The following is an 18,129-nucleotide window of genomic DNA, read 5'->3' on the forward strand; positions in this document are numbered from 1 at the left end:
TCATCCCCATCCCCATTCCCATCTCAGTCCCCATCCCCATCTCCATTCTGCTCCCCATCCCTATTCTCATCCCACTCCCCATCCTCACCCCGCTCTCCATTCCTGCTCCCCATCCCCATCCTCACTCCTATCCCACCCCCATCCCCATGCCCAGGCACAGCGCCGGACAGAACAGCCCACAGGGAGAGACACCCCAGCAGGGACTCTCAGCCCGGTTCACGCTCATCCTTCCCTGTCCCGTCCACATCACGGCAACTGGGGGGCACTGGGGACATGGGAGGGACTGCAGGGCAGACGTAGCCGGGGGCACGGCACGAGCGGGAGGCACGGCAGCCAGCACAGGGCAGCGGGGACGGCTGGGGGGCGATGGGGACAGATGGGGACGGATCCTGGCACGGATAAACCCCCTGTCCTACTCCGTGCTCAGCGCCGGCCTCAGCAAACAGAGAGATGGACATGTGTGGCACCACCCCTGCGCCCCAGAAATGAGCCCCCCACACCTGTCCACCCCGAGTGGGGTATGGGGGGCCAGGCAGCTCCCATGGGGAGCTCCCCCTGCTCCCGGTGCCCCTTCCCTGCGGGGAGAGCAGCTGAGCCAGGCTAGGATATAACCGTGTTTATTCAGAACCATATATCAAAACAGTTTAAAAAGCAGCTTAAAACCCAAGGACTGACAGCGCAGGGCCTGGCCGCCGGCCCCAAGGGAGCCCGGAGCAGGGAGCAGGTTCCCATCTGTGTGTTGAGCCGCTGCCGGAGCCGGCTGGCCGGGCACAACAGCCACTGGGCCAGGCGAGTGGGGACTGGGGTGCTCTCCTCCCTCCATAGTGGGCCTGGATTTGGGGCTGGGGGGGACACAGGGGGCTGCCGGGGCCACAGGAGGACCCCCTCGCCGGGGGAAGGCACTCTTGGCTTGTGTGAAGGCACCATGGTGTGTGCGCGGGGAGCACGTCCCCAGTATTGGGGTGCTGCACTTGGCGGGGGCGGGGTCCTGTGCCTGCAGTGGGACTGGGGGCTCCCAAGCTGGGGGGCTAATGGGAGCAGGGCCCCCAAGGAGAACTGGTGCAGCGGTGGGGGGCAAAGGAAGGGGCGCGGGGGTTCAGCAGGGAGGACGCATGCTTGGGGGCACAGAGCCAAGCCAACAGGCACGCTGGGGACAGCGCAGCAGGACAGGCTGTCCCCCAGGGCAGGGTTGGGGGAGCTCACTCCTCCCGGTTACGGGGACCCCCCCACTTCTGCCGCCGCCGCAACTCTTCCACCTTCCACTCCAGGCTGCGCACGGCAGCATCCAGCTGGGGGCTGGGGCTGGGGGGTCCCTCCAGGCACCCCAGAAGGGCATAGAGCACCCAGAGAGCCAGCAGCATCCCCGCCTGCACCGTGGGGCTCTCTGGGGAGGCCGCGACGTGGAGGAAGGCACCCAGGAAGCAGCAGAGCTTCACCCAGCGCAGCACGGGCCGCAGCAGCCGCAGCAGCCGTGACAGCACCCAGGAAGCCACCAGGGCAGTCAGCCCCCACAGCAGCACCCGCTGCACCTCGCTGGGGCCCAGCGCTGCCGCACGCACCAGCCTGTCCCCTGCGGGGGTAGCGGGTGTCACGGCAGCACGGCCACGACGGTGGCATCGGGGCTGGGTGCCAAACCCACCCCGGGGTTGGATTCCCCCCCCACAAGCCCGGTTGCCGCTCCCCGGCCCCCCAACTCACCGCCGAGGCCGGAGGCAGCCAGCAGATCCCCCAGGATGGTGCCCAGCGTGGTCAGGGCCACCGAGATCCCCGAGGACACGACCCAGGCGGCGGCGGCAAGGCTCTGCCGGGAGAGACAGGGCTGAGGGAAGCGGTGTCGGCAGGGAAAAGGGTTGGCGGCAGGGGGATGGGACGTAGCCCCCCCGTGTCCCCACCGCCCAGGGCTGGGGGGCAGCGGGGGAGGTTGCCGAGACCTCACCTCGGCCAGCAGCTGCAGGGGCTGGGGGCCCAGCCAGCCCTCCAGGCCCCCCCAGGCAGCTCGGCCCAGCCGCGACAGCAGGTCATCGGCGGCGGGGGGGGCCCGAAAACCAGCCTGCCCGTCCTCCAGCCGGTCCCCCGTCCCCCCGCCGAGGAACGGGGCCCACAGCAGCGCGGCCAGCAGGGCCCGGCGCCCCGCGGCGCCCCCCATCTTGGCTCCTGCCTCTAACCCCGGGGTCTCTGTGGGGAGGGGGACAGCTGGTGGGAGCTGTGAGGGACCCCCGAGTCTCCACCGCTGGCCCCCCACCGTGCCGCAGCGGCGCTGGCAGCGTCACTATGGGCTGGAGGCAGCAGGGTGCCCCCGATGGGTTTTGGGGACCCCCAAGCGGGCAGAAAGGCCCCCCCAGCTGCCCCGGCCACCCTGCCGAGCTGGCCGGCCGCCCCGCTATCTTTAGGACAGGCGTCAGTGGGACATGGCGCCTACCCTGCCCAAGGGCACGGGCCTGCCCGGGGGGGTCCGGCACCCCCCCGCCCCAGTGGCAGCAGTGGGGTGCTGGGGGGGGTGCAGACATTGCTGCCTCCCCACACCCCCTGCCCCCCCCGCCCGCCACGTGCCCGGGCCCACAGCCAGCCTGCCCCACTGCCCCGGCCTGGGTGCCCCCCCAGCACCCTGGCTCGTGGGACCCCCACCCCTCACACCCGTGGGGGGGCAGCGACCCCCCCGATGGGCCCCCTCCCGCCTCGGCCCCCGGAATGCCCCCACTGCTGGGATCCCCCAGGCCCCCCAGGATCGCCCCGATCCTCCCGGCTCCCCTACCCCCAGGGGTGCCCCCAGTCCCCCGTGGTCCCTCACCCCGTCTATACCTCCTGCCCCCAGGACCCCCACCGCCCCGATCCCCCAGCCCCAGGATCGCCTCAATCCCCCCAGGATTCCCCCCGGCTCCACCACCCCCGGAATCCGCTCACCCCCAGGATCGTCCCAATCTTCCTGGGATCCCCCCAGTCCCCCGGGGATCCCCCCAGCCCGTCTATTCCCCGTCCCCCCAGTATCCCCCCACCGCCAGGATCCCCTGATCCCCCCGGGATCCCCCCAGCCCGTCTATTCCCCGTCCCCCCGGTATCCCCCCACCGCCAGGATCCCCTGATCCCCCCGGGATCCCCCCAGCCCATCTATTCCCCGTCCCCGGGGATCTCCCTAATACCCTCCGGGATCCCCCCCAATAGCCCCCAGGATCCCCCGGTAGTCCTGGTCCCCCACCCCCGGGATCTCCCCCGCCGGGACCCCCCCAGTCCCCTCGGGATCCCCCACGCCCTCTATCCCCCCTCCCCCGGGGATCCCCCCTCCCCCCGGGCTCCCCCCATCCCCAGGGAACCCCCCCGGCTCCCCCACCCCCAGGACCCCCCAGGACCCCCCACCCACGGAATCCCTCCCCCCCGCCTGGCCCTCCGGCTCCCCCGGCCCCGACACCCCCCCACACACACCCCGCGGTCCCCCCCCCCCCGCCCCATCCGCTACCCGGGCCCCCCGGAGGGGCAGCGCTCACCGCCACCGCGCGGGGGCGCTGGGGAGCCGGGCGGGCCGGAGCGCGCGAACAGAGCTGCCGCCCGCCCGCCGCCGCGGGGCACGCCGGGAGCTGTAGTCCCGAGCCTCCGCGCCCCAGTGCATGCCGGGACACGGTCGCTATGGTAACAGCCACCCCCCTCCGGCGGCGGGGGGGTGGCTCCGCGGCGGCGCGCGGGGCATGCCGGGAGGCGCCGTTCCCCCGCGGGGAGGTGGGAGCGCGCCGGCGCGCGGCAGGCCGGGAGCGCTTCCGTTTCCGGTGGCGGCGGCGCCCGCGTGAGCTGTTGGATACGTCGCGGCGGCCGAGCGCGCCGCCCGGAACCGGAACAAGAACCGGAGGCGCGACCGGCACCGGAGTGGGCCGCAGTCGGAGAGCGCCGGGCGCCCGGCCTCCGCCATGGCCCTCATCTGCTCCAGTGAGTGCGGGGGCAGCGGGGAAGGCCCCGAGGGGCGGGGGGGACGGTTACCGGGCCGGGGGGGGTTCCTGCACCGGGGGTTCCCCGGCGCCCGGCGGGCAGGCGGCAGCCGGCAGGACCCGCCAGGCCCCGGCGGTGCTGTAACCCCCGCTCCCTCCCGCCTTCCCCTCCGCAGTTTCCAACGAGGTGCCCGAGCACCCGTGCGTCTCCCCCGTCTCCAACCACGTCTACGAGCGGCGGCTGATCGAGAAGTACATCGCGGAGAACGGCACCGACCCCGTCAACAACCAGCCGCTTTCCGAGGAACAGCTCATCGACATCAAAGGTGGGGCGAGCGGTGCCGGGGGGACATTGTGCCGGTTCTCCTGGGCGAAGCACCGGGGGCTTTGCTGTGTCGGGAGATGCACGAGCTCTGGGTGCCGGTGGGTTTATTAATGTGGGTGACGGTGCAAGGTTAGGGCCAGAAGCAAAGGGTTGGGAGAGAAGTGGTGATGCGGGGCCAAGGACCTTGGGCAGCCACCGAACCTGGCCACTATGTCCAGTCTGGGGTGAGTTGTATGTCCCCAGTGGGGTGTTGGCACCCTGAGGAAGGATTTCCCGAGGGATCGGTCAGTGGTGCTCTCCCTGATAGCTGGGGGAGGCAAACCATCAGCATGCTGCAGCGGAAAAGCTGAGCTGCAGGGATCAGGTGGCCGCAGGGTGGAGAGATATGGGTGCAGCTGTCTGAAGGGACCAAATGTTGAGGACATGGTTGATGTGTTCATGTTGTCTTGTTGACAGTTGCCCACCCCATCCGGCCCAAGCCTCCTTCTGCCACCAGCATCCCAGCCATCCTGAAAGCCCTCCAGGATGAGTGGGTAAGTGCTGGATCATGTCTGGAACGGAGCTGAGCACCTGCAGCTGCCCGCACCAGGGCTAATGCGTTTCCCTGCCTTGCCTGACTCTGCCTTATCCTGCTAGGATGCTGTCATGCTGCACAGCTTCACCCTCCGCCAGCAGCTGCAGACGACGCGCCAGGAACTGTCCCACGCGCTCTACCAGCACGATGCCGCTTGCCGTGTCATTGCTCGGCTCACCAAGGAGGTCACAGCCGCCAGAGAAGGTGACATGGGGTGATGTGGGGGCTGTGGGCCTCAGGGAGGAGGAGCTGTGGAGGGGAGAGCAGCATGTGGCCCGGTAGCACATGGTCGTGGTAGCATTCACTGCGCTGGACACAGTCTCCTTTCCCTTTCAAGCGCCTGTTAAACTCACAGCCTTTTTCTGCCTCTGCAGCTTTGGCGACTCTGAAACCACAGGCCGGCCTCATCGTGCCCCAGGCAGTGCCATCCGCCCAGCCGAATGTGGCGGTGAGTCCCTGCTGCCTATCTTGGCACTTTTCCCTTTGGTTCCCTGCTGCCAGTCTCAGTTTGTTTTCCCTGTGTTCCTCCTCTGGATGTCACCAGCTCCCTCCTCTGTCCTGTGCAGGGAGCTGGGGAGTCCATGGATCTGGGAGAGCTTGCGGGCATGACCCCCGAGATCATCCAGAAGGTAAGGGGTCTTCCACTTGCACTGCTACGGCCTTCAGCAGCAGCTCTTCTCCAGCCTCCCACCGCGGGAGCCCCGGTCAGTCTGTGACCACCCTTCTCTTGTTTTGCAGCTTCAAGACAAGGCTACGGTGCTGACCACGGAGCGTAAGAAGGTAAGCAGCCCCGTTCTGCTCTGAAGATGCCACAGCAGCCAGAACATGCTGTGCCCCAAGAGACCAATGTTTATCTCCACACCGCTTTCCTTTTGCAGAGAGGAAAGACAGTTCCAGAGGAGCTGGTGAAGCCGGAGGAACTCAGCAAGTACCGGCAGGTCGCCTCGCATGTGGTGAGTGCCGTGATGGGGGGGAGCAGGGGGGCTCAAAAACCCCTACGTAGCTGGGCACCTGGGCCTCTGCTGTGCCGCTTTGCAGCATCAATACAGCAGCAGACAGATCTGCTGCTGGGCAGTGTGGGGAGAGGGTTGGGACTCTCCGTGCTGCAGCCAGCAAGGACCTGTGCTGTGTTAGATGTGGCACAGGCTCCTGCTGTCAGAGTAAAACACTCCGGGCTCCCTCAAGGGCTTCTCAGTTCCCTTTGGGAACATTTTCTTGTGGCATTAATCCGGCATCCTATCTCCTGCAGGGGCTGCATAGTGCCAGCATCCCAGGGATCCTTGCCTTGGACCTCTGTCCTTCCGATACCAACAAGATCCTCACCGGTAAGGAGCCGCCTCTGCTGTGGGACTGTGGTGTCCACTAAAAGCCTGTGGCTGCCTGGAACCAGGTCCCTTTCTCTGCTTTGTGGGGGATAGAGCTGGGGTGAGGGGCATGAGGGATTCTCTTGCCTCATGGCAAAGCTTCTCAGGAGGGTGGTCCCCAGGAAAGATGGGCTTGGACTTGGCTGGCTGTAGACTCCCGTTTCTCATCACTCCCTGCTTTGTTTTCCAGGTGGGGCTGATAAAAATGTCATCGTCTTTGACAAGAGCTCGGAGCAGATTTTGGCAACACTCAAGGGGCACTCCAAGAAGGTTACCAGTGTTGTCTTCCACCCGTCTCAGGTGTGCTCAGACCCACATTCAGCCTCTTCCCTTGCAGCCAGGCTGCCCTGTCGGGCTTTCCAGGCCCTTTTCTGGTGCTTGGTTCTGCGGGTGTCTCCACCTCCTGCAGACTGGTGACGGGCTGGTTCTTGCCTGGAGGGAGCTCTCTTCAACGGAGAGGTGAAGGTCTTTTGATGTTAACTTTCCTGCCTCGTCCCTGTCTAGGACTTGGTGTTCTCAGCTTCTCCTGATGCTACTATCCGGATCTGGTCTGTGCCCAACGCCTCGTGTGTGCAGGTTGTCCGTGCCCATGAGGGCTCTGTGACGGGGCTGAGCCTCCACGCGACAGGCGACTACCTCCTCAGCTCTTCTGATGACCAGGTGAGACCCAGACCTGGGCCACAGACCCCGACCCTGCTTCTCAACTCTGTACTCAACGCGCTGTTCCTGTCTTCCAGTACTGGGCTTTCTCTGATATCCAGACAGGACGTGTCCTCACCAAGGTGACAGATGAGAGCTCTGGCTGTGGTAAGGCTTATAGCTTGACTATTCCCACCCCTGGGGGCTGTTGCAAGCCTGTGGGAAGGAATTTTCCCCTGGGCTCCTGGATTTCACAAGAACTCATCGGGGGGGGACCCTGGTAACAAAGAAAGTCTCCCCAACTCTCCGAATCTCTCCCTGTGTCTCTGCAGCTCTCACTTGTGCCCAGTTCCACCCGGACGGGCTCATTTTTGGAACAGGGACGATGGACTCTCAGATCAAGATCTGGGATCTGAAGGTAGGGCTGGCCCTGAGTGTGTGGAGGGGGACAGGGAGTGTGTCTGCTGGAGTGGGACTTTGGGGAACCTCTTCTGAGGTTTTCTCCAAAAATACAAAGCTTCAGCTCAAGAGTGTCCACTTCTGGCATCGTAGCTGGTGGTGGGGGCTGTCTTGTGATGAGAAGGTGTTTGCTGTGTCCCCAGGAGAATCCGTGAGGAACAGGAGGGTTTGCAGGCAGCTCTGCTGCAGGTTGAGTCTGTGCTGGATGCAGGGGCCTCGCTCAGTCCCGCAGCTGTGAAATTTGTCAGTGCCAGCCACGCGTTGGCGACGCGCTGGAGTTCCAGTGCAGGAGTGGCCCTGGCTGTTGGCAGGTCCGCAGAGCATGTGGAAGCGGCGCAGACGCCGTTCACCCACCTGCATTTTAACTCTGAAGCAGGCTGATACCAGCTGCCTGCCTGGCCAGCTGTGGTTGCCAGGATCTGCTCTCCTGGCTGTGAGGGTGCTGCTGTTCCCTGCCTGTCTCTAACTGCCGTATCCCCAGGAACGCACCAATGTGGCCAACTTTCCGGGGCACTCGGGCCCCATCACCAGCATCGCCTTCTCTGAGAACGGCTACTACCTGGCCACGGCAGCGGACGACTCCTCTGTCAAGCTCTGGGACTTGCGTAAGCTCAAGAACTTCAAGACGTTGCAGCTGGACAATAACTTTGAGGTGTGTGACCATCCCCTTTTCCCCTGCAATGGGCCTGGCCGGCCAGGCTGGCAGCTCCCCTTGGTGCCCACCATCCCAGACCTGCTTCTGACTATGCTCCTCTGCTCTGGGGGAGCCTGACACAGAGGTGCTGCCCCCTGTCAGCACCCCAAGGGGCCATTTGCAGCTTCCTGGGCCGGATCTGAAGACCTGAAGTGCCGTTTCACTTCTCTTCCACAGGTGAAGTCTCTCATCTTTGACCAGAGCGGCACCTACCTGGCCCTGGGCGGGACGGATGTCCAGATTTACATCTGCAAGCAGTGGACAGAAATCCTGCACTTCACAGGTGAGGAGTTGCGGCTGCAAGAGGGCTGAGGCAGGTGGGGAGGTGGTTCCTGGGTCCGCAGCACGAGCTGTGGGGTGCAAAGCACTACCCACCCTATCAGCGGCCCCTGCTTGCAGCAAGACCCTCCCACAGCTGCCCAGCCCCCGGCTCTTGGCCTCCTCAGCATGGGCAGGTGTGGGGATGGCCGGGCTCTGCCCGTGCCACCCGCAGCAGAGAGGAGGCAGGGGCCAGCTCCGCTCGGTGCCGTAACCACGGGCTCTCTTCCCTTCCCAGAGCACAGTGGCCTCACCACAGGAGTGGCTTTCGGCCACCACGCCAAGTTCATTGCCTCGACGGGCATGGACCGGAGCCTGAAGTTCTATAGCCTGTAGCCCCAGACGTGGGGCCAGGGTCTTGCTGCCGTGCTGGGAGTTGGGGTGGGAGGGCGGGAGGGTGTATTGGGGCTGGGGGGAGGCAGGCCAGTTCATTACTTCTCCAGGCTCCCCTGCTGTAGCTGTTGGCAGAGGGGAAGTTAGATGTCGCCTTCCCCGTGCTTCATGGATTTGTTGTTTTAGTTTTCTTTTTTTCCAGTTTTGTGTGTGTCTTTTCCTGACTTTAGATTCTGTGGTTGTAACTGATGCAACAAAAAGGTCCAGCCCTGGTGCTGGTGGATGTTTGTGGCCGGGATTGTGGTGGGGATGTGTGGAGGGAGGGAGGGCGGGAGGACTGTGCAGGTTTTGTAAGCAGTTATCTAGTTTCATTACGGAAATAAAGAACTATTCACCGTAGCCGTGTGTGCCAGCCCCTCCTGTCCCAGGGGTAAGGAAGGCTCCTGTGAAGGGCTGGGGTATAGCAGAGAGGAGAGCAGGCCTGACAGAGCCGGCAGAAGCACTGGGAGGGACAGGGGCCCCTCCTCTTGCCTCCCATCTCCCAGAGACAAACTGCCACTGCAGCCTGCGGCTTGAGCTGTGCTATGCACTGGTTTATTTTTCCAGCTTGCCCCAGAGATGTCAGGCAGCGTCTGGCTGGAGGCAGGAGCTGCACAGGAGGAAGAGGAGGAGGAGGAGAGTGAGTTATAGCTGGGATGAAGGAGCAGTTCAGGGAGTGAAGGGTGCTCACCCAGCGCCTTTGGGCTCAGCCTGGCCGCAGCTTGGGGACCTTTGGAAAGATGATGCGTCCCTGGGAGGTGACTATGCCCATGGCTTCAGCTGTCCTGTCCCCCAGAGACCGACGTGCTCCTGGGAGGGACACAGGGGGTCAGTGTGGAAAGCTGGGGCAGGCAGAGGTGGCCCCCCACGGCCAGCTGCTGAGGCCGGAGCTGGCAGCACCCAGACTTACGTGAGGGCACCCCCAGCTGGCAGGAGGGCCGGCAGGGCTCGGGCTGTGCCAGGTGGCACACGGAAGCACTGCAGGAGATGTACACCTGAAAGCCACGGGTGGGCCAGCATCAGCACCTGATGGTGCTGGGGGTCCCAGAGAAGGGGAAGGAACCTGACCCTCCAGCCCCAAGCAGTGTGGGTTCCTGCTGCCATTACAGACCGTGGTCTGGGAGCAGAGTAGCACAGGGCAGCGGTGCTGTGCCAGCACCACGGGCAGCCGGGGGGGAGGCTGGTCAGGAAAAGTGCCAGAGAGGGGGTTTTGGGGGGGTTTGCCGACACTGGGGACCTCCAAAGTCCATGGCCAGTCCCCTGGGTGCTACCCCAGGGCATGCCTGCTCCCCTCACCTCTCCCTCCAGCACCGCCATGGAGGGTGGCTCCACAAAGGTGAAGGTGGAGATGACAAAGCGCTGGTAGTGGCTGGGGAAGGGCAGCTGCGGTGAGGCCGGTCCCACAGGCACAAGCTGGGTCCTGTAGTTGTCACCTGTGAAGGGGCACCTGGGCAGAAGATAGAGACCCGTGGTTGGTGTGGGTGACCCCTCCTGTCTCCATCCTCCTGTCCTGCTCTGCTCACCCGTCCACGAGGATGGGCCACTGGGGCTCGGCTGTGGCGTCGGTGCTGGGGGATGCCCAGCAATGGTGCAGGACCAGCACCAGGTTAGGGTCCGTCTTCTGCAGGAGGCGAACCTCCACGTAGATGGGGTCCCGGAGCACCCTCACCAGGGGGTAGTCTCCATCGGGGTGGTAGGAGCTGTAGCTTTCGTCTGCGGGAAGGATGAGAGGCTGAGCAGGCTGAGGGGGGTGGGCATGGGGGGGCACAGGTGGGCTGCTCACCAGTGGCAATGCGCAGCTGGAGCCCAAGCGGCCCCAGCATGGCCAGGGGGGTGGAGGTGGGGGGCACGGCCACCTCCATGCGGAGCGGCAGGAGGTCACTGGCATTGTAGATGCAGCGAGCTTGGAGGCTGTGGGGAGCAGAGCAGACCTGGATGCCCCCCATGCCCTCCAGCCCCCAGCCCAAGGAGGAGGGGGCATCTGCTGCAGGGGTCCCTGGCCCAGCACCAAGCACTGGCAGGAGCAAGGATGGGGGGAGCTGCTCCGGGGGTGCTGCAGGCAGAGGGGGAGCAGAACAGGCTTTGTTGAGGGGGGGGTCCCAGCTCTCTGCCCAGCTTTGCCCACCCTCCCCTTACATGTAGGTGCTGTCCCGTGTGATGGAGCCGCGGGGAGACCCCTGGACATCAATGGTGGAGATCAGCTGGTTCTCATAGATTAGCCGGTCCTCAATCACCTGGGGTGGACATGCACACAGGGTCGGGGTCCCCACCTGCGCTCTCAGTGGCTGGGGAGGGTGTCTCAGGAAGGGGAGGGATGTCACATTCCCACCTGGACAGTGGTGCCACACTGTGTGACAGGGAAATGGAACATCACGAAGGTGTCTGTCACCCTGATGGGCTCGCAGCCGGCCTGGGTGCTGGCGAGGCGTACGCTGTCCAGGTTGTAGGGCTGGGTGGCCAGGCCCCGCGGCACCACCAGGACGAAGTGTCCATCCAGCAGGCACTGCACGGTGGCTGCAGCACGGGGGAGTGACTCCATCAGCCTGAGCCGTGGGGACCTGCAACCCCTCTCTCCACCCCAGCAGGTGCTGGCCAAGGCGCTCAGTGATGGGGTGTCCCCAGGGACCCCCCCAGCAGCCTACCTGTGTTGCCGTAATAGCAGGGTGCGATGCGGTCCATGTCGTCATAGCAGCAGCCCGCCTGCAGGCATGCCTCCCGGCCCTGCGGGGCCACGCACGGCATCCTCCCTGCAGTCACCTGGCACTGCTCCCGTGTCAGCTGGGTGCCTGGGCCGGCAGAGGGGGTACACTGCCCTGAGCCGCCCACCAAAGCAGCCCCCTGCCAAAGCATCCTCCTGCCCGCCCCGAGCATCCCCTCCTGGCTGTGACCTGTGGCTCCAGGGAGGCGGGGGACCTAGCCCCAGCAGCACACCTCCATCCCACCACACCGGCTTACCTGCCCCTGCCGAGGGGTAGAAGAGAGCTGTGGACTGCAGCAGACCGGACTGGGATTGAAGCCCAGGACCTAACAAGCCAGGCTGGGGTTGGGGCTGCAGCCCTGGGTGCACCAAGCCCAGCTGGGGCTGCGCCTGAAGCCCAGGGCGCACCAAACCCGGTCGGGACAGCAGTCCCGGGCGCGCTGGACCCGGTCGTGCCTGGCCTGGAGGTACCAGCCCAGCCTGGCTCTGGAGCCCAGGGTGGAGGAGACCAGTTTGGGATTGGGTCTGAAGTCTGGGATGAGCTAAGCCTGGCCGGCTTTGGGGCTGAGCTCCCAGGCGTACAAAGCCTGCTTGGGTCTGAGCACCAGCATGTGTTAAGCCAGACTGGACACCAGGGTGCACCAGCCCCGGCTGGTTTGGGGGCATAAGCCCCGGACGAAGAAGACCTGGTTGGGGCCAGGCTCCAGAATGCACCATCCCTGGCTGGTTTTGGTTCTGAAGCCTTCGGTGCAGGAGCCCTGGTTGAGTCTGAGCCCCAGGGTGCACCAGCCCCAGCTGGTTTTGGTTCTGAAGACCTGGACGAAGGAGCCCTGGTTGAGTCTGAGCCCCAGGGTGCACCAGCCCCGGCTGGTTTTGGTTCTGAAGACCTGGACGAAGGAGCCCTGGTTGAGTCTGAGCTCCGGGGTGCACCAGCCCCGGCTGGTTTTGGTTCTGAAGACCTGGACGAAGGAGCCCTGGTTGAGTCTGAGCTCCGGGGTGCACCAGCCCCGGCTGGTTTTGGGTCTGAAGCCCCGGGTGCAGGAGCCCTGGCTGGTGCTGAGCCCCAGGGTGCAGGAGCCCTGGCTGGGCTGGGGGCTGCACACCCGTGCGTGTTAAGCCCTGCTGGGGCTGGGAGCCAGGGCGAGCCATGCTGGGCTGGGACTGCACCCCCGGGCGCGCCAGCACCGGCTGGGTCCGAGCCACAGGGTGAACCTGCTCTGAGTGGGCTTGGGGAGAGAGCTGCGGTCCCGGGAGGGCAAGGGCAGACTGGGACACATGGTGCAGGAGGCCAGGCTGTGACAGCGGGACGAGGATGTCAGCCTGGGTCTGGTGGACACTGTTGCCCCGACCGGTCTGGTGCTTGGTGTGCCCGTTGCCATCCATGAGGTTCTCGTAGTCACCCGGCTGCGGGCATGTCATGTTGACTTCGTAGGAGGCGGCCAGGACCCCGCTGAGCAGCGTCTCCTCCAGCTGCACCCTCAGGATGTAGTGATCCTCCTGCGGCAGAGTGGGAGGGACAGTCACCCCCTGCCTATCGGTGCCAGGGCGGGGGAAAACCACAAGTGGGACAGCACCCTCACCTTCACCAGGACGTGGCAGCCCTCATAGCCGGAGGAGAAGATGACAGCACCGTCCGCCCCAGCATTGAGCCAGTGGAGGCAGATGGAGCAGTTGGCCACGTCAAAGCGAGTGCCAAACTCGTCTGAGGGGACACCGCAGGGGGTGAGGGGGCACAATCAGGTGCCACGATGCTCCCCAGGGAGGCAGGTGCACAGATACCCTCCCCGTGCCAAAAGCTCATTTGAGCCGTTGGGTTCACCCCACCAGGGCACCAGCGCCCTGGGGTTTGGGGGAAACCCCGGGGTGCACCCATGAGCCAGGGAGGGGGCTTGCACCCGCCTGCCCCCCACTTACCCATGACCTTGAAGCGGACGGTGCGGCCGCGGGTGGGGTACGCCAGCAGCTGCATGCCGTGGTCCCCGCAGTCGTAGCGGTACCGCAGGAGCGAGAAGGTGGCTCCAAGCCCCGGGGGCAGGAGGAGCAGCAGGAGAAGGAAGGAGCAGCTCTGTCCCATGGCGGGGGCGGTGAGTGAGGCCGGAGCGCCAGGCTCTCCGTGGGTTGGCGCTGGGGCTGTGGATTTATAGCCAGCCCTCTGGGACGCGGTGGGGGACATCAGATGACCGGTGCCTCCTGCCCCGTGGCGGGGGTACGAGCTCTGCCCAGGGCTCCTCGCTCCCGTGCCACCAGCGACCTCACTGCCCTGGCCCCACGGTCACCTCCCGCAGCCGTGCCAGGGTGACCGGGAAGGAACCGAGAGCTGTTCAAAGAAACAGTTTGTCCCACCGCAGGAGAAACTATCTGTGCAGATGGGGAGTGGGGACAGCACCAGTCAGGATGACACGCCGGACTGAGCCATCTGGGTGGGAGAAGGGGGCTAGTGTGTGCCCACCTCCCTGCTTGCCACGCAGCCTTGGCGTTTGCCGCAAGCCGGTGGGGAAAGCGGTGGCATCTGGCTCCCTGATGGACACGTTGCTGCCAGGGCAGCCATGGGGCCGGCAGCCTGCGGAGGGAGCGGGGCAGCACGGCAGCACAGCCTCGGTGAGGTCTGGGGGCCAGGGAATGGGACAGGTGTCCCCACATCACCCCCCCGGTGGCTGCACGCCCCGGCTCTGCCTCCCTGGCAGAGCCACAGGGGAACCAAAAGTCCTTCCAAGAACAATTTGTCCCACGGAGGCGAGGAGTCGGAGCAGCTACTCCTGCAGTGGAGAATCGAGACTGCTGCCCCGAGCGTGGTGTGGGGCCAGGGGTCCCCAGGCCACCCCTACCCAGCCATCACTTTGCTCCGGGGTGCTCCCTGGCACCCCTCTCCTGCCTGCCTGGCTGCTGCCCTCACCCTAGAGCAAGTGTGGCTGTGATGCTGCCAGCTGTGCCATGGGGGTCCCAAGCCCCCCGGTGCTCATCCCAGAGGTCCCCACAGGACGGCAAGTGGGGAGCCAGAGCTGAGATTTGCCAGGACCCCAGGACGGGGAGGACATTGGTCCCCTTGGGTGGCTGCTGAGCTCTTTGTGGCGTCCCTCTGCCTCCCTCTTCAGATGTTTCCCTTCTGGGTCTTATCATTATTGGAAATTAAACTGAGTCACCACCCCTGCTGCCCCTCCCCCCCTTGCCAGTGTGACGGTCACGCCCAGCTCCCAAACCCTGCCCCAGCATGTGCCAGGCATCCGTGCGCCCAGACACCCATTTGCCATCCTCCATCCCAGTTAAAGCTGCCAGCCTCCATGTTTTGGGGATTTACAACCCTCCTGCCTCCGAGGAGCCGCTGTCCTTGGCATTCCCAGGGAAAAACCCACCCCCAGCTCGGTGCAGGGACGGGGACTGCATCAGCTCCCACCGGCTCACAGCACAGAACCCCGGCTCACGGCGACAGGGTGTGCACAGCCAAGAGTTTAGCCATAGCCCCCCCTAAAAACCTTCAGAAAACCCCTCAAAAAGCAGTATCAGCCACAGAGAGCCCCGCATGACCCCCTGAGCCATGGATGTGCCTATAGATGTACCTTATAGACACACTGGGGTGCTCCCACACACCGCCGCCAGGACGTGGTGCCCCCAGCCCTGAGCACAGGCAGGACCAGGCAGCGCTGTCGGGCAGGGTGGACTTTATTGAGTGGGGCAACAAGGCTGAGGGCAGCCCCCGGCAACCCCCTTTCTCCTCCCACCTTCCCCGCAGCCATCACAGCTTCATGGTGGCAGCAGGGCCCAGGTGGACCTCCAAGAACTGGACAATCTCCTGCCACGAGTGCTCCTGAGCCTTGGCGTGGGGCTGGGCTTCGCCCCCCCACACTACTGGCCGGGGAGCGCGCCGCAGGCTGGACACACTGCAGAGGGGCGAGCCGGGGGGCTCGATCAAGTGGCCAGCCCCAGGGTAGGAGAGGAGGCGGCAGCTCTCTGGTGGCATCCGTGCCATGGCCAGCTGGGCGAAGAGCTTGCTGTTCATGCTGCGGTCAGCCTCCCCCACCACGAAGAGGACCTTCCCCCGGACCCTCTCGACCGGGATGGCCGAGGCGCTGTGTGCAGGGTCCCGGGGGTCAGAGAAGATGGCAGAGTTGTCCAGGGCCCCCATCTCGGCGAAGATGATGCGCTCGGCGTAGTAGGGGATAGGGGGGATGCGGAGGTCCTTGTAGACCAGTGGGTTGCCGTGAAGGAAGGCTGTGCCGTTGATCCACACCGTGGCCACTACCTGTGGCAGGAAGGTGGCCATGGCCAGGGCCACCTCTGCTCCTTTGGAGACGCCGACAACACCCAGGCCAGGGCCTCGCACCTGCAGGGAGGGCGAAATGGAGCCAGCTGGCAGCACCACTTGCTGGGACATCACTGGGATGTCCCCAGTCACCAGGACATCCCTGGTCGCTGGGGCGTCCCTGGTCACCAGGACACCGTGCTTATCAGGATGTCCCTGCTCACCAGGACATCCCACTCACCAGGATGTCCCCAGGACACACCTGCTCATGTGGTGCCACTCACCATGCTGCAGGGCTCACCTTGGGGTGCCGGAGGAGCAGCTCAGCTGCCTCCTCAAAATACTCCAGGTCAAGCTGGGCCAGGGTGCGGGGCAGGTCATCATAGGCAAAGAAGGCCAGCGCCAGCACGGCGAAGCCCCGGCTGGCCAGCAGCCCTGCGCGGAACTCAATGAGGCCACCTGCGCCCCCAAAAAGGTCGATCACCCCCGGGAAAGGTCCCGGTCCTGTGGGAAGCCAGGGAGAGATCATCACCGCTGAGAGCAGCGGAGCCACCGGTGCCACCCCACCCCCCCGGGGTCCCACCTGGCTGGGCAGCTCAGGGGTCCCCACACCCCCCTGCTCACCAGGTGGCAAGAAGAGGGCTCCACGGACCCTGCCCTCCCGGATGGGCACCCGCTGCGTGCCAGGACCCACGTACCACCGCTCGGCCTCACAGGAAGCCAGCGCCTGGTCCTGGGGCACAGGGAGCAGGTGGAGGCCATCGAAGACCTCCAGGCGGACGACGAAGGGGCTACCGGCCACATCCCGCTTGATGAGCCGTCGGAAGAGGGTGTCGGGCTGCAGGAACCAGAAGAGCCCCATGGGCCAGAGGCCGGAGTAGCTGCCACCCAGAGCGGCATGGCGCCCTGGGTCCACCTCGCCCGCCCCATCGGCGTGGAAGAAGGCGCGCGCCTGGAAGCACTCGCCCTGCTCATCCGTCAGCGATGCCCGCAGGGTGACCAGCTGTGAGGGGGACAGTCCCCGCACCAGCACCCGCACCGGCCGATCGGCCAGCGAGGATTGCGGTGTCACCGTTACCTCCACCATGGTGCACCTGGGGATGGAGATGAGCATCACACCCGGGCCACGGGGTCACCTCGCCCAGGGAGGGGGCCACCATGGGCTGGCAGTAGGGGACTGTCCCAAGGGATTCTAACACGGCGCCACAGGACTTGGCTATCACACGTTGCGCTTTGTAGCCCAACCAGTCCCACTAGCATCTCTCCTTCCGTGGCGTGTGTCCCCCCCCCGCGCCCAACACACATCACCACACCCAGCACCAGCAGCCCCCCAAACTTGCCCAGCAGCAGCAACACCCACAAAGACACCCCTTCAGCACCCACCGTCCCCTTGCCCCACACTCCTCCTCCTCCGCATCCCAGGGCCAGGCAGGCAGGGGCTACGGCCCCCCCCGGTCCCGTGCAGACCCCACGTTTCCTGCACGCAGAGAGGCAGGCAGGCCGTGGCAGCTGACGGTGCGCCCAGCACAATGCTGGCCCCAGCCCAAGGAGGAGGTGCCTAGCTCACCCACGTACGCCCTGCCAGGAGAGCAGCCCCCCCTCAAAGCCTCGGGTGCCTGCAAGCCCCAAAGCCACGCGGGTGGGCTCCAAGGCCCCTCTTACCGGGCTGGGGCAAAGGCTGGGCTGGTGCTGCGGCGCTGGGGAGGGCGTGGGTGGGAGAGGCAGGGCTCCAGGCTGCCTCGGCAATCATTAACCTCATTAACGCAGAGAGCAGCGAGTGCAGAACCCTCCTGCCCGATGACCCCGGCCACGCTGGCAGCCACCCCACTGCACCCCACAGCTCCTGCCAGGCCCCCTGCCCCCCTCCATAGGGGCTGCCACCCCCCACCCCAACTCCTACTCAGTGGGTGAAACGGGAAGCGCTGCACCGCCCCACTGGAATCCCCTGTGACGCTCCCAGCCCACGATTAACCCACCCCTCTGCTATGCTCTGCCTCGGGGGGCGCAAGGCCAGCTCCCCCCACAGCCACTGCTCATCCTGGAGCTGCCAGCTTGTCCCCAGCCCAGGACGAAGCTCCTGGGCCCGGGGACCACCCTGCCAACCCACACCAGGGCCCCCCAGTGCAAGCAAGGGCTTATTGCTCCCCACAGCCTCATGTTTGGGGGCCACCCTTGGCCCCCCACCCCGCTGGGTTGGCTCACAGCAGGCTGGACACAGAAAAGGGCGTTCATAAAACAAGAAAAACCAAGGTGAAGAGATCTGTGTGGGTTTCCCACCCCAAGCGCCTGCCTTCCAGCTGCCTCCCCACCGTCTCCCAGCCCCGCTCAAACCCACCCTGCGGCACCCCAGCACCTCCAGAGAAGGCCAACAGGAGGTTGTGCTGCACCATGCAGCAGAGATGTGCCCCCTCCCTTCGTTACAGGCTCCAGGGCTCATTCACAGGGGGGAAGAGACCTCTTTTTGAGGAAGGAAATCCTCAGGGGCTATGGCACTCTGCAGTCCCAGGAAGGCTGAGGGAGATCTGCCTCAGCAGAGGG

At 65.4% G+C, this 18,129-nt stretch overlaps 4 protein-coding genes across 7 annotated transcripts; 1 reads left to right on the forward strand and 3 right to left on the reverse strand.

The window, feature by feature from the left end:
• Positions 1–601: 601 nt before the first annotated feature.
• Positions 602–3,885, reverse strand: TMEM109 (transmembrane protein 109). Its single transcript, XM_055721742.1, has 4 exons — positions 3,480–3,885; positions 1,937–2,175; positions 1,699–1,801; positions 602–1,570 (listed from the first exon to the last, which is right to left on the reverse strand). The coding sequence occupies exons 2-4, from the start codon at positions 2,144–2,146 to the stop codon at positions 1,200–1,202; spliced, it is 684 nt and encodes a 227-aa protein (XP_055577717.1). The 5' UTR covers positions 2,147–2,175; positions 3,480–3,885; the 3' UTR covers positions 602–1,199.
• On the forward strand, positions 3,747–9,016 carry PRPF19 (pre-mRNA processing factor 19). Its single transcript, XM_055721732.1, has 16 exons — positions 3,747–3,912; positions 4,088–4,237; positions 4,693–4,769; positions 4,873–5,014; positions 5,185–5,258; positions 5,377–5,439; positions 5,549–5,590; positions 5,689–5,763; positions 6,060–6,135; positions 6,365–6,474; positions 6,679–6,834; positions 6,912–6,981; positions 7,146–7,231; positions 7,754–7,924; positions 8,144–8,249; positions 8,523–9,016. Exons 1-16 carry the CDS (start codon positions 3,894–3,896, stop codon positions 8,618–8,620), a joined length of 1,515 nt encoding a protein of 504 aa, XP_055577707.1. The 5' UTR covers positions 3,747–3,893; the 3' UTR covers positions 8,621–9,016.
• A 123-nt stretch (positions 9,017–9,139) lies between these two features.
• On the reverse strand, positions 9,140–13,428 carry ZP1 (zona pellucida glycoprotein 1). The gene is made up of 11 exons (XM_055721729.1): positions 13,269–13,428; positions 12,935–13,056; positions 11,604–12,851; positions 11,299–11,434; positions 10,986–11,170; positions 10,793–10,890; positions 10,440–10,567; positions 10,180–10,369; positions 9,953–10,103; positions 9,567–9,651; positions 9,140–9,466 (listed from the first exon to the last, which is right to left on the reverse strand). The coding sequence occupies exons 1-11, from the start codon at positions 13,426–13,428 to the stop codon at positions 9,363–9,365; spliced, it is 2,607 nt and encodes an 868-aa protein (XP_055577704.1). The 3' UTR covers positions 9,140–9,362.
• Positions 13,429–14,993: 1,565 nt separating this feature from the next.
• Positions 14,994–18,043, reverse strand: LOC102059453 (acyl-coenzyme A amino acid N-acyltransferase 1-like). 4 transcript variants are annotated; one of them, XM_055721734.1, is made up of 4 exons: positions 17,927–18,043; positions 16,216–16,685; positions 15,893–16,095; positions 14,994–15,672 (listed from the first exon to the last, which is right to left on the reverse strand). In XM_055721734.1, exons 2-4 carry the CDS (start codon positions 16,676–16,678, stop codon positions 15,085–15,087), a joined length of 1,254 nt encoding a protein of 417 aa, XP_055577709.1. In that variant the 5' UTR covers positions 16,679–16,685; positions 17,927–18,043; the 3' UTR covers positions 14,994–15,084. The 4 variants fall into 4 exon arrangements, with proteins under 4 accessions (XP_055577709.1, XP_005438358.2, XP_027659957.2 ...); XM_005438301.4 differs by lacking the exon at positions 17,927–18,043 and adding an exon at positions 17,254–17,384; XM_027804156.2 differs by lacking the exon at positions 17,927–18,043 and adding an exon at positions 17,159–17,247.
• Positions 18,044–18,129: the final 86 nt, after the last annotated feature.

This window comes from Falco cherrug, chromosome 10, assembly GCF_023634085.1.
Source record: "Falco cherrug isolate bFalChe1 chromosome 10, bFalChe1.pri, whole genome shotgun sequence".
In the NCBI taxonomy this organism is placed as follows: Eukaryota; Metazoa; Chordata; class Aves; order Falconiformes; family Falconidae; genus Falco; species Falco cherrug.